This window comes from Ruditapes philippinarum, unplaced genomic scaffold (genome assembly GCF_026571515.1).
Source record: "Ruditapes philippinarum isolate M1 unplaced genomic scaffold, ASM2657151v2 ctg121_1_1_1_1, whole genome shotgun sequence".
NCBI classification, from domain to species: Eukaryota; Metazoa; Mollusca; class Bivalvia; order Venerida; family Veneridae; genus Ruditapes; species Ruditapes philippinarum.
In genome coordinates, this window is record NW_026861840.1 from 495231 (window position 1) to 506415 (window position 11185).

General features: G+C 31.5%; 1 protein-coding gene across 1 annotated transcript; it reads right to left on the reverse strand.

The window, feature by feature from the left end:
* Positions 1–1638: 1638 nt before the first annotated feature.
* On the reverse strand, positions 1639–6051 carry LOC132717028 (dermatopontin-like). The gene is made up of 6 exons (XM_060700395.1): positions 5904–6051; positions 4880–4921; positions 4378–4594; positions 3293–3424; positions 2804–2927; positions 1639–1770 (listed from the first exon to the last, which is right to left on the reverse strand). Exons 2-6 carry the CDS (start codon positions 4892–4894, stop codon positions 1725–1727), a joined length of 534 nt encoding a protein of 177 aa, XP_060556378.1. The 5' UTR covers positions 4895–4921; positions 5904–6051; the 3' UTR covers positions 1639–1724.
* Positions 6052–11185: the final 5134 nt, after the last annotated feature.

Sequence of the window (11185 nt, forward strand, 5' to 3'; positions counted from 1 at the left end):
ATAACCTTATGCTACTTTATTATCAACATAGTGAATTGGGAAATTATTTAGTTGAATTGATTTATAATTTGTGTCCGATATAATATTGTACATGTGTATTACACAACGCACAAGACAATTCCTAAATAGCATTTGGTGTTTTGTTATCTTTTCCCGGAGTTGATGATAAATAATTTATTTCCTGTCGAGAGAAACTAAATAGAATAAAAAAAACTCAAATTTATACCAAAAAAAAGTCATTTGACCTTTACAAATGACAAAAGTCACTTTTAGGTCAAGGTCAAAGTTGAATAATGCAATTTTCGCAATGAATGGTGTTTTGTCCAAATACTTATTTTAATTATTGAATAGATCTGTTTCATCATTGATGGCGTTTTGTTCAAGTATACAAGTATAAGTAATAAAGTCATGCCAATTTAAACATTCTAATAATTTGATCCCGACGGTAAAATGTCATTTAAAGGTCAATGCCATATCTAACTTATTCAGGTCAATGTCATACTTAAATAAGTCAACATGTCAATTTATTTCTAAATGTTCTTTTTGTCCAATTATGAATCAATATGAAAGTCACCCTTCGATTATATTTAAGGTATCCAGTCCAGTCATCAATTCAGTCATTCATGCATGGATTTTGAAATAGCCAGGCAGACTTGTGGCACATATTAAGGAAAAATGTAACCCGCAAAATGCCGAAGGGAGATCTAGGTTTTGCGCGCGTCACAATGTCACGATGAGCTAATGATGTGATACACGAGAAATTTGTTTACCGGGAAAGATTGACGCTGCAAAAACTACAGGCCTGCCCATACATGCGTGGGCGGGGGATCATATCAAATGGATTTTTTGTAAAATTTTAAAGTGTACCAAGATGTTGATCAATTAGATATTTCTCAATCATATCTGTCTGGTTATTTTACATGTTGGAAAGGAACGGATTTTATTTACTTATGTTAAGAATTGGCAAATGATTATTCCAGATTTAACCAAAATATACCTTGCCATTTACGATATGTCGTTTGAAAGTGTTTTTTTTTCCCTTATTTTTGCTTTTGTGGCCATTTGATTTGTAGTCCGGAACAATTTTAGCAAATTTAGTAAAGAATGATTTGTCAGATTTCACAACTTAAACCTATCAAGCGATTGCAAAAAGGTCGTTTAAAGCTGTGCTGGCTTTACAATTTAGCTCCGGCGGCCATCTTGTTCAACCGACTAGATCAATTTGAACAACTTTTGTTAAGGTCTCCCTGAAACTCAATTGTTTTCTTCATTTTTTTCTTCATTTGAATGGACCACGAGGTTAGTAAGCTGGCGGCCATCTCATTCAATAGATGGAGCCATTTTACATTATTTCCTGGCGTACGGATACAAGGTGATCACATTAGCTTACGTCATCTCAAGAGCTTAAGACTTGGCCGAAGGCAGTGTTTTGTATATAGTGATTTAGAAGTTGATTCCTGGAAACTTATTCAGTCATTAAAAAAGATACTGACGAAACAAAATCAGAATTGAGACATTTCAAATATGTCCAAATATCTCGCGGATTCGCCCACAACAAGTATATTGAATGCAGTGTAAACTTGGTCGACAATGAGAAAGTTAATATGTTATAGTTATATGTAAATAAAGAAAACACAAAATTTTACCAACAACTTTTATTTATAAAATAAATACAAAAATCATTGCACCATGAACTTTTTCTTCCTGCCAGTCAGAACTAATCCTTAGTTGCGAACAGCTTGACACGTTATGAACTTGTAAATACGATCCCTGTCAAGATAAAGACAATATTATACACGAGAGTTTTTGCAAAATCACACTAAATTATTAGGCATATAAGCCAGCCAACCTCTGAAAAAGGTCAGATATTGTACAGTTAAAGATTCTGCATGTAGTGATTGAGGTTGTATACCAGACTTAAGTGAAATTATATTATATATATATATAAAAATTATGCTAATAAAAAACAATTTTTTAAACTCAAAGAATATGTAAAAATATCTACAAGCCCAAAAAATTTAATTTTTTTTGTCACATTATTTGTAATCATTAAAACATATGCATTCATTTCTTATTGGAAAATTTGACTTTATAGAATATAAATGTCTAATTTATGTCTTTATTTACATGAAATGTTAAATTTGGTAATATTTTTATAACTAAGGCTTTTTTGAACATACAATATTGATAAATCTTAATTTGAACATCATATTTATGATATAAAACCAAAAAATTGTGTTACATGATCTTTAAGGTCAAATGTTTTCGATTCGTAATCGGAAGAGGGTCCCTTATTACATTACAAAATAACAATATAAGCCCTCAGTAGAACAGCACACTCAACTTTTCTCAGTAATGCATAGGAATTAACAAGAACGCCGCATGCGTTGTTAACGCTCGTCTGTAAATGGTAACGACTATCAATAACCAATTTTTGTAAATAGTCCAGTTATAAAGGGGCTTAACTCCTTAAAATATTGATTTCAGTATAATACCCCTTGTCTTACATCCTCACTATGGTAATCCATTATTCCACATTTCATGTTGATATCTTTCGTGATTTTGAAAGATAGAATAATTCTTCTTAGTTCATTTTAACCAAATATTTTAGAATAATACCTTGTCTTTTTTTTTTTTTTTTTTTTTTTTGGTAATGCGCTACATAATGTTTTTTTCACAATTATTTCACTAGAGTATATAGAAATTGCTTATCGGTGTTATCTAAATCTGTCTTAAATTGTAAGTGCAGTTTAAAAAATGTTCATGAATATCTAGACGTTCTTGAAAATTAATTATAACTTACTCATGGTAGTTGCTATGAGTCGAGACCATGCCTTTCGTAACTCGGCCAGTTCCGGCATTGAAGAACTGTTGACCATCGTAGGAATTGGTCCATGAAGAAATATGACAATTAGACAGCTGAATTCCTGAGATAAATAAATAACAGAAGATAAAGATAATGTTGTTTACAAGACATAAAGGTATTTCTTAACTATAACATCTTTAAAACTTTGGTAAGACCGATGCATTGGACTAACCCGCACTTGTGTCACGAGCAAATCAGATCATGGGACCATTCAGGCTTGAGTCCATGCTATCTTGGTTGAGAGGCATACACTTAAACCATCTCTTCCATTAGAATTCTTATCGTACACATGTTTCGGCATTCTGTTGTCGTCCGAATGTTTTGTAATGAAAATCTTTTTCGGATTAATGAACAACCATGAAGTCTTACCTTACAGTAACTTGCACAAATTGAGAAGGTCAAGGGATAAAACGTAACAAAACTTACCTGGCATGCCACAACATTTCACTTTCCACCTCCTGTCTTCATAGTGATCGCTGTGGTAACTTATAAATCCACCAATGTACCTATTGCCAGAGCATTGATAAAACATAGGCTTGTCCCAGTCGTTAATATTCTCTGAAATACAGTTTTTAATATTTGAGCCAAGTTCTGTAGAAGTAATAGACAAAACAAAGAACTCCTGTCCACTTTCTTAAACATTAACACTTTTTTTACTTCATATTTCAATTAAGAACGTCTGCAAGATGATGTTATACTGTAATCATGGACAATGCCTTTTCTTGTGTTAAAGCAGTCACGTGATCTACGGTGTCCTGAATGCAAAAATGAACAAACATTGAAATCTAAGGTTGAATAATTATGTTGCAGGTTTTTACTTTTATTTCCATGCGAAATCAAAATATATACTTAGCAAAAGTCCCAAACTAGACTTTTTAACAATGTTGATAACTTTTGTATTTTAACAGCTTAGCATATAAACTTAACACACCTTAACACTTGACTAAAATGTTATTCAAATGTAAAATCAAATTGGTTTAATGTATACTTAAAATTATGCGATCTCCTTTCATTTTATTGCACGTAAGGATTTGCCAATCTACACAAAAAGCAACGTTAAAAAAATTTTGGCTTTGTGAGAACAAAAAGACCATTATGACCCTATAACGCTTAGACGAGGTTCAACAGAAATAAGTAGAGAACGGTCATTTTTGTTCCATGGGCCATGAATAAAAACTTGTGTATACATGTATATCCACTAGGCAGTGCTAGTACCAAACTTAGTCAAATGCCATGTAGTTAAAAAATAAATACATTTACCTATAAGAGTCCAGGTTTAACCAAGTACTATAACTTAAGATGCAGGTCACTTGTAGATAATGCTTAGTTTGGTCAAAATCTTTATGATTATCATTAAGATGCAGAAGTTTAAAACTAACGATGCACGCCAAAAAAAACTCACTTCTTTGCACAGCACAAAAAGTAAAGGTGAGCTTAAACAAGGTTATCAAAGTTGTATTCCTAACACGTAAATAATGCAAGAACATTTTAGAAACATAATATACGTGTACCTGTCCAAGTGCAAGAGGGAGTTAGACCAGAAACATCAACTGGAAAATCTCGGCAACTCATGTCGAAGACACGATCTTCTTCGCGATTATGGTGTAAACTGGTTATCTGGGCGATGAACTGGTTTCCATAACGACATTCGTATCGTAAAGGTCGGTCTAAACTGTTGGCAATAGTACAGCTTCCAGTGTGTAGAATACTGGCAACAATCAGAAGTTCCTAAATTGATAAATATCAACAGTCTTTTATCATGAGTTAAGATGAAGCCTTCTATGTTGAAATCAAAATAGCAAGTCTTACGTTTCGTGCAGTTTGCTATACTTTTTCTTAACACATGCTTAATTGATTTATATTTTTTAATCATAAAAAGATATTTGTGCGATGACTGCATGGAAAAGTTAAAAGTCCAGAAAGATTTGATATTACAGTATAAATATAGGCATACTTAAAATCAATTTCAAGATTTTACAAAAACAATTTATTTTAAATTGAAATAAGTCTTACCCAAATAAGATACATTTCAGATGAACTTCTCTGCTTATGAAGCTGAAAATATTTAAACAAAAAATAGACTATAAAAGGTGTCGATTTTGAAATAATTAGAAAATAATTCGAAATCTGAATTGAAATTCTTAGTTCAATATTATTCCTGGCTAATCGTTAAAGTTCATATTACATTGACTATGTAGCATTGACCAATTGTATGGCAATGTTGTCATTTAAAAGAAAATATGGCTGCCATTTTGCTTTTTTCGCTACATAATGAAAGATCAGGACGACAAGGCTGAACGGTTTCGTCTTTCTACATTTTCGAGGCGAAATGCAAATGGCGGCAAATAACGTGTCGTGTATTCGCTTTTTCGCGGCGAAAACACAAAGATACGTCGTGATAGCAACGGAGATCTTTCAAATTTAATAATTATTTGTTAATATGATATCATAAAAGTAATTGCGGTTTCGCTTATAATTTAGCTACTTGTTGAATTTGACTGCATTACTCCACGAGCTATGTCATACGTGTAATAAATAAGCACATGAAGCTTACCATGAACATACAGATGCGGAAAAAAGCAAAAGCAATAATGCGAAAAGGGGAAAATTAAACTATGCCAAATAGCGAAGCCACGACAAATTAGAGGCGAAAATACGAGTTTGTCTTTCTTGCGTAATTGGTTCTTCCGCCTTTTCGCAAAGACACGACATGTCGTTAATAGGCCCGAGCCATATTTTTCTTTCAACCACAGGGGCTTGACATTGCACCATTGAAAAATATAAGCGAAGAATTATGAAATAACTGCAAATACACCCCTCTATACAATAAGTTTTTTTCTTATTGTATACAAGGGTATATTTGCTGTAATTTCTTTATCTTTCAATTATTGATAGAATGTCAAGCTCCTGTGATCTACACACATTTTCTCATTGTAACGAACAATGCCACGTGCTTTAAACGTAGCAATTAGTTTCGAAATGTTTGTACGAGTATGCTTTTCGTTAACTTGACATAAAGAATAAACAATATTCTTACCTGAAGACTTGACGTATATCTACAATTGCTGTCAAGAACGTATCTAATGGTTTGTTCTTCAAATCCAGCACTCGAGGATCACCTGACTTGCTGTGACGATTCGAGGAAGAGGAATGGCAAAACTTTTTTAATTGAACGTTATTATTATGTGTGTTTTTCCTAATGCATAATTTGCACGAGGAAAACATGATTTTTAAGATTTCCATAGATGGCGCTGTCAATAAATTTAAAGCGTGTATTTATATCGTTTAAAAATATTAGATTGAAAGAGGGGCGAGGCGCCAAAGGGAAATCTATTTTTATATACATGTACTGGATAGTTTGACGCTTATATCCTACATAACAATGATGATATACAATTTTGTGTATACCATCTCCACTTATATACACATGTTATTGTATGTATATACTTTACACTGTCTTGTCATTTATTATGTGTCTGTTTATCCTCATGTACCATTTGGTCCAATGTAATATTAAAATTAACTTATCAAACTTATCTCATCATAAATATCAAAGGCCGTATCATCTAATTTATTATGCAAAATAAATTATATTTATGTTATTTTGTATTTTTGAAATGTTTCTGCATTTATACACGCAAACACCCTAAAGGTAGCCTCTTAAGTACTGAGATATCCAAATCATGTATTATTCGTGTTTTTCAAAATAAATACAGTTTTTTACCAGCAAGTTAGCAACAGAAATATCCTATTTATTAGTCAGTTAGTAAACATTACCCGTTTAATTTCTAGTCTCTAGGGAGACACATATTTTTTCGGCCTCTCCCAGTTCCAAAGCAATTATTTCAATTGTTTCAGTAAACATTTAATTGACCAGTTTTTATACTGTCACCTAGAAATCGCCGATCTAGACCGGATCGGCCATGTTTATTTTATTACAAAATCGATTTTTACGCTGAAGTCATAACATGACCGCCAAGAGAATAGTTTTCAAAATATGTGCTGTCATTAAACAAATTTTTGATTAAGATAAGTATTAAAATATATATATTCCAATGAATTTAAGAAAAACTGAAAGACGTTTTCTGATTTTAAAAATAAAACATCCGAATTTGTTACATTTTCTGTCCTTTTTAAATGTCGAGCTGGAATATGAAGCTGCTATTCATTTCTTGGTTGTATGTTTGTCAAAACTTAAGCTACTAGTATCTAAGAAGCATTTCCATGTGAACTTAGCTGGAGTTTGTCAGTGTTGTTTTGAGAAGTTTTAGTTTTTTGGAGGTTGGAGTTGTTGTTGTTGTTGTTGTTGTTTTTCTCATTAGCGTCGACTTATTACTTAACGAAAAGTACGGGAAATTACAGATTTAATGGCAGAAATTTATAAAGTTTATCTTTTATCTTTAAAATCACATTTGCAAATTTTATTGGCGTTTATTTCCCATACCACCAAAACAGATTTAAAGCAACATGCCTCTAGATTCTTGCTAATTCGAATAAAAATTTTGAAAAAGTTTTCAAAAGTAAAATCGTGGAAAGGGAATAGAGAAAGGAATTTACACTATAGCAAACGATACTTACAATACACGTAAATTACCGCAAAGAGGTCAAAATACAATGTTTGCGAATATAACCCTTACAATAAAATATTGTGATATATTCTGTAAAATCGGTCATTAATCGCAAATCACATTTTAAGTGTTACTTGGATCTTGAATCTTTTACTTTCTTGAAATTTTAGTAATTTTTTTCTCAAGTTTGATTTTCTTGAAACATTTTGGCTAAATCTGTTAGCAAACAGCTTTAAAACTATGGCAAGGCAACGTTTTAATAATGTTAATTTATGTCCAAATTTCTGTCATTAATATTCAAACATTAATTTGGATTTTCATAAAATCCAAAACCACCGGAATGGGTTTTGTGCAATTAATGGCTATATATGGTGAAAATTCATCAGGTGTTACACTTAATATCTTATTATGTATATATATATGTATGAAAAAAAAATGAAATTGTAAAACTGTCAGACAAGATCCGGGTGTTTGAATACTGTATGTATGGCGTGATCATTAGGCGGGAAACAGGATGTACTCCTACTGTAAACAAGTAGATAATATCAAAATGTGTGTTGTAAGCGTAAATTATGCTTAAAGATACACTATGCTCATCCTTTTTTAATTGAAAACTTACTGAATATGTCTAATTTGAATTAAAGAATGAATAAACTACATGTATGTATGAGAAGCTGCGTTTTCTATTACCGGACAAATAAAATCGGTTCTTTCTTTAAAAAAAAACTGCCAGGTTTTTAATGACATTTTTCATATTGTAACCGTAGTTTTAAACATAACAGTTCTGCTTTAAGTGAAGGCAAAACATGTTTATTTTGTATCTATACAAACCGACAGAAGCAAATATCGATATTTTCTATCAAATTTAAGCATAGTATATATTTAATGAACATTTATTTCATTTTAAGATGTATTTTTTAATTTTAGAAATAATTTTATTTAAACAACCAGTATTCTACCTTTAACATTTTGCATGACCTTGTTGGAAATGAAATGAAATACAAGTCACATGATATATAAGATATTCAGTAGTTTACTATTTCATTGTAATAAGTACTATAGTACCAGTTTTACCCGCTGTGATTTCTATTTTCTTTTCTTGCAAACTTTCTAGAATGGGCGACATAATGGTCATATTATTTGTTGTCAAAATAACATAATAGTAACGTAAGATGAAAGTTATGCAACATGAAGGTAATGTCATATGCAACATAAAGGTAATGTAAAATGCAACATAAAGGTAAATTAAGATGATGCTTCTTAAAAGGCAAAATGAAGATCATGTAACATGAACTTAATGTAACTTAAAATATAAGGATAATTTTACGTAACGGTAATTGCAGCATAAAGGTAATGTAACATATAATATGAAGGTAATTTAACATAAAGGTAATATAACATAAAGGTAATGTAACATAAAGGATGTGTAACAGAATGTTAATATAGGTAAATTATTATATTGCTAGCATATGATGATGTAACATAAAGGTTAGGTAATCACAGGTGGCAGTATCGGTGTTTGTACACCCCACCCTTATCTGCCCCTGGACCCCTACTACAACCCTGAAAAAATCTTTGAGGCTTACTATAAGGTACCCACTACCAAAATTATTGCTATAGAAAGGTGAAAAGCCTACTATATGTTCATTTTCCAAACAATGTGGAACACGGGAAATCGTCGTTTCCGCGACTGAGGCGCATTCCGGCTGCATCATTCATCAACATCAATAAAAAGAACAAGAATTCCACAGCTTTTTTAATTCAAGTCCAACAAATATTAATATAATTCCGATTTTTTTTCTGTTCCACTGCCGTAGCCATTTTGCAGTCTGATACCTGGGTTGATACCTTGGTTGAAATACGCGATCTGATTGGACGAGCCAAATTGGACGTCCAAACAGATCGCGTATATCACACAGGTATCAGATTCCAAAATGGCAGCGACAAGTAAAAAAATACCGCGAAACAGAAAAAAGCGATAGAATATTGATATTCGTTGGACATGAATTAGGTAAGCTGTGGAATTCTATTTCTTTTTATTGATGTTAATGAATGATGCAGCGAAATCCCGCCTGAATGCGCCTCAGTCGCCGAAACGACGATTTCCCGTGTTCCACAGTGTTTGTAGGCTTTTCACCTTTCTTTAACAATAAGTTTGATAGTGGATTTTTTTATAATTTTATCGGGTGTTTTGTATTTGGTACCTTATGGTAAGCCTAAAAGTGTTGATTTTTTTCAGAGTTGTAGTAGGGGTCCAGGGGCAGATAGGGGTAGGGTGTCCAAACACCGATACTGCCACATGTGTATGTAATATTAAGAAAATGTAACATGAAGATAATGTAACGTAAAGGTAATTCAACATAAAGTAATGTTATAAGGTTATGTAACATAAAGGTAACGTTACATGGAGGTTATACAAAATAAACGTTTTGTAACATTAAGCTAATGTTACATGAAGGTCGTGTAATATAAAAGTAATATAACAAAAGGTAATATAACATAAAGGTAATGTGAGATAAAAATAATGTAACATGAAGGTAATGTAACTGGAAGGTAATGTAAAATGAAGGGTAATGTAACATACAACATTATGTTAAATTATTATATTGCTACTTTTACTTTATATTGCAAGAGTAAAATAACGTAACATAAATATTATGCTTAAATATAATGTTTATATAGAAGCTATGTAAAGTAAATGTAATGAAACATAAACAAAAGATACATGAAGATAAATTACTATGTTCCTACTTTTAAGGCAAATTGACAATAATGTATCATCGATGTTATGCAAGATGATGAAAAATTTTAAAGGAGAAATACTCATTTTTAAAAGGGTTAGAATTTCCCCTGAATTTTCCCAAATTTTTAACATAAACCCAAATTTTTACTTCTTTCACAGAAAAACCATGAAAAAAGGGCCTTAAATATTAAGCCCGGGAAAACAAATTTTAACTTTAGGGATATAAAAATTACAGGTTTATTTTTACATGTTGAATGAAATTTACTAAATTTTTATCGGAGGGGTTACTGTCACCCATATTGGACCTAATAAATGTCCAATGGGATGCGTATTGTAATAAACCAATATAAAAGTTTAACACCCCTTTTTTTTGGCATTCCGCTAAAAACTTGTTCAAATATTTTTTATACAAAATGTTTTAATTAAGATATTCGTTTAAAAAAAAGTAGAGGGGGTTGCAAAATTCCCAAAAGAGATTTCAAATCAGAACTTGTTCCCACGATTGTCAAGTATTACGCCTTCCTTGAAATACAGGTAGCTTTTAAGATCCGTATTTTGATTCCATTCAAAAAGTAAACTAAGCTACCGTTTGTGAATATTTAGTAAGGTTTTCATAGAAATTACATATAGGCCTTTAAAGAAAACACGGCGACATAAGCTTTATTATAAGAAATAAGTGCAAAATCGATCAGATGTTGCAAAAAGAAATTTATAAAGAAATTGTGTCCTGTTTATTGAAATGTCAATCTAAATATAGGGACAAATAAACTTTGACAAGTCAATTCAGAGATGCGGATTTTTTATGGGGTGGATATAACAACCTATAACAATGCAGACTCGATAAATTGGCGACTTAAAGGGTACCACACGTTTTCGTACTAGGACATTTGTTACAGGTATTGTATGAATTTTTTATACTTATTAATTCTCATTAACGTTTATTACTCTTTAAATACATTTTATTCTATTATTTTAATATACAAAAAATCATTAAATGACAAAAAAGTC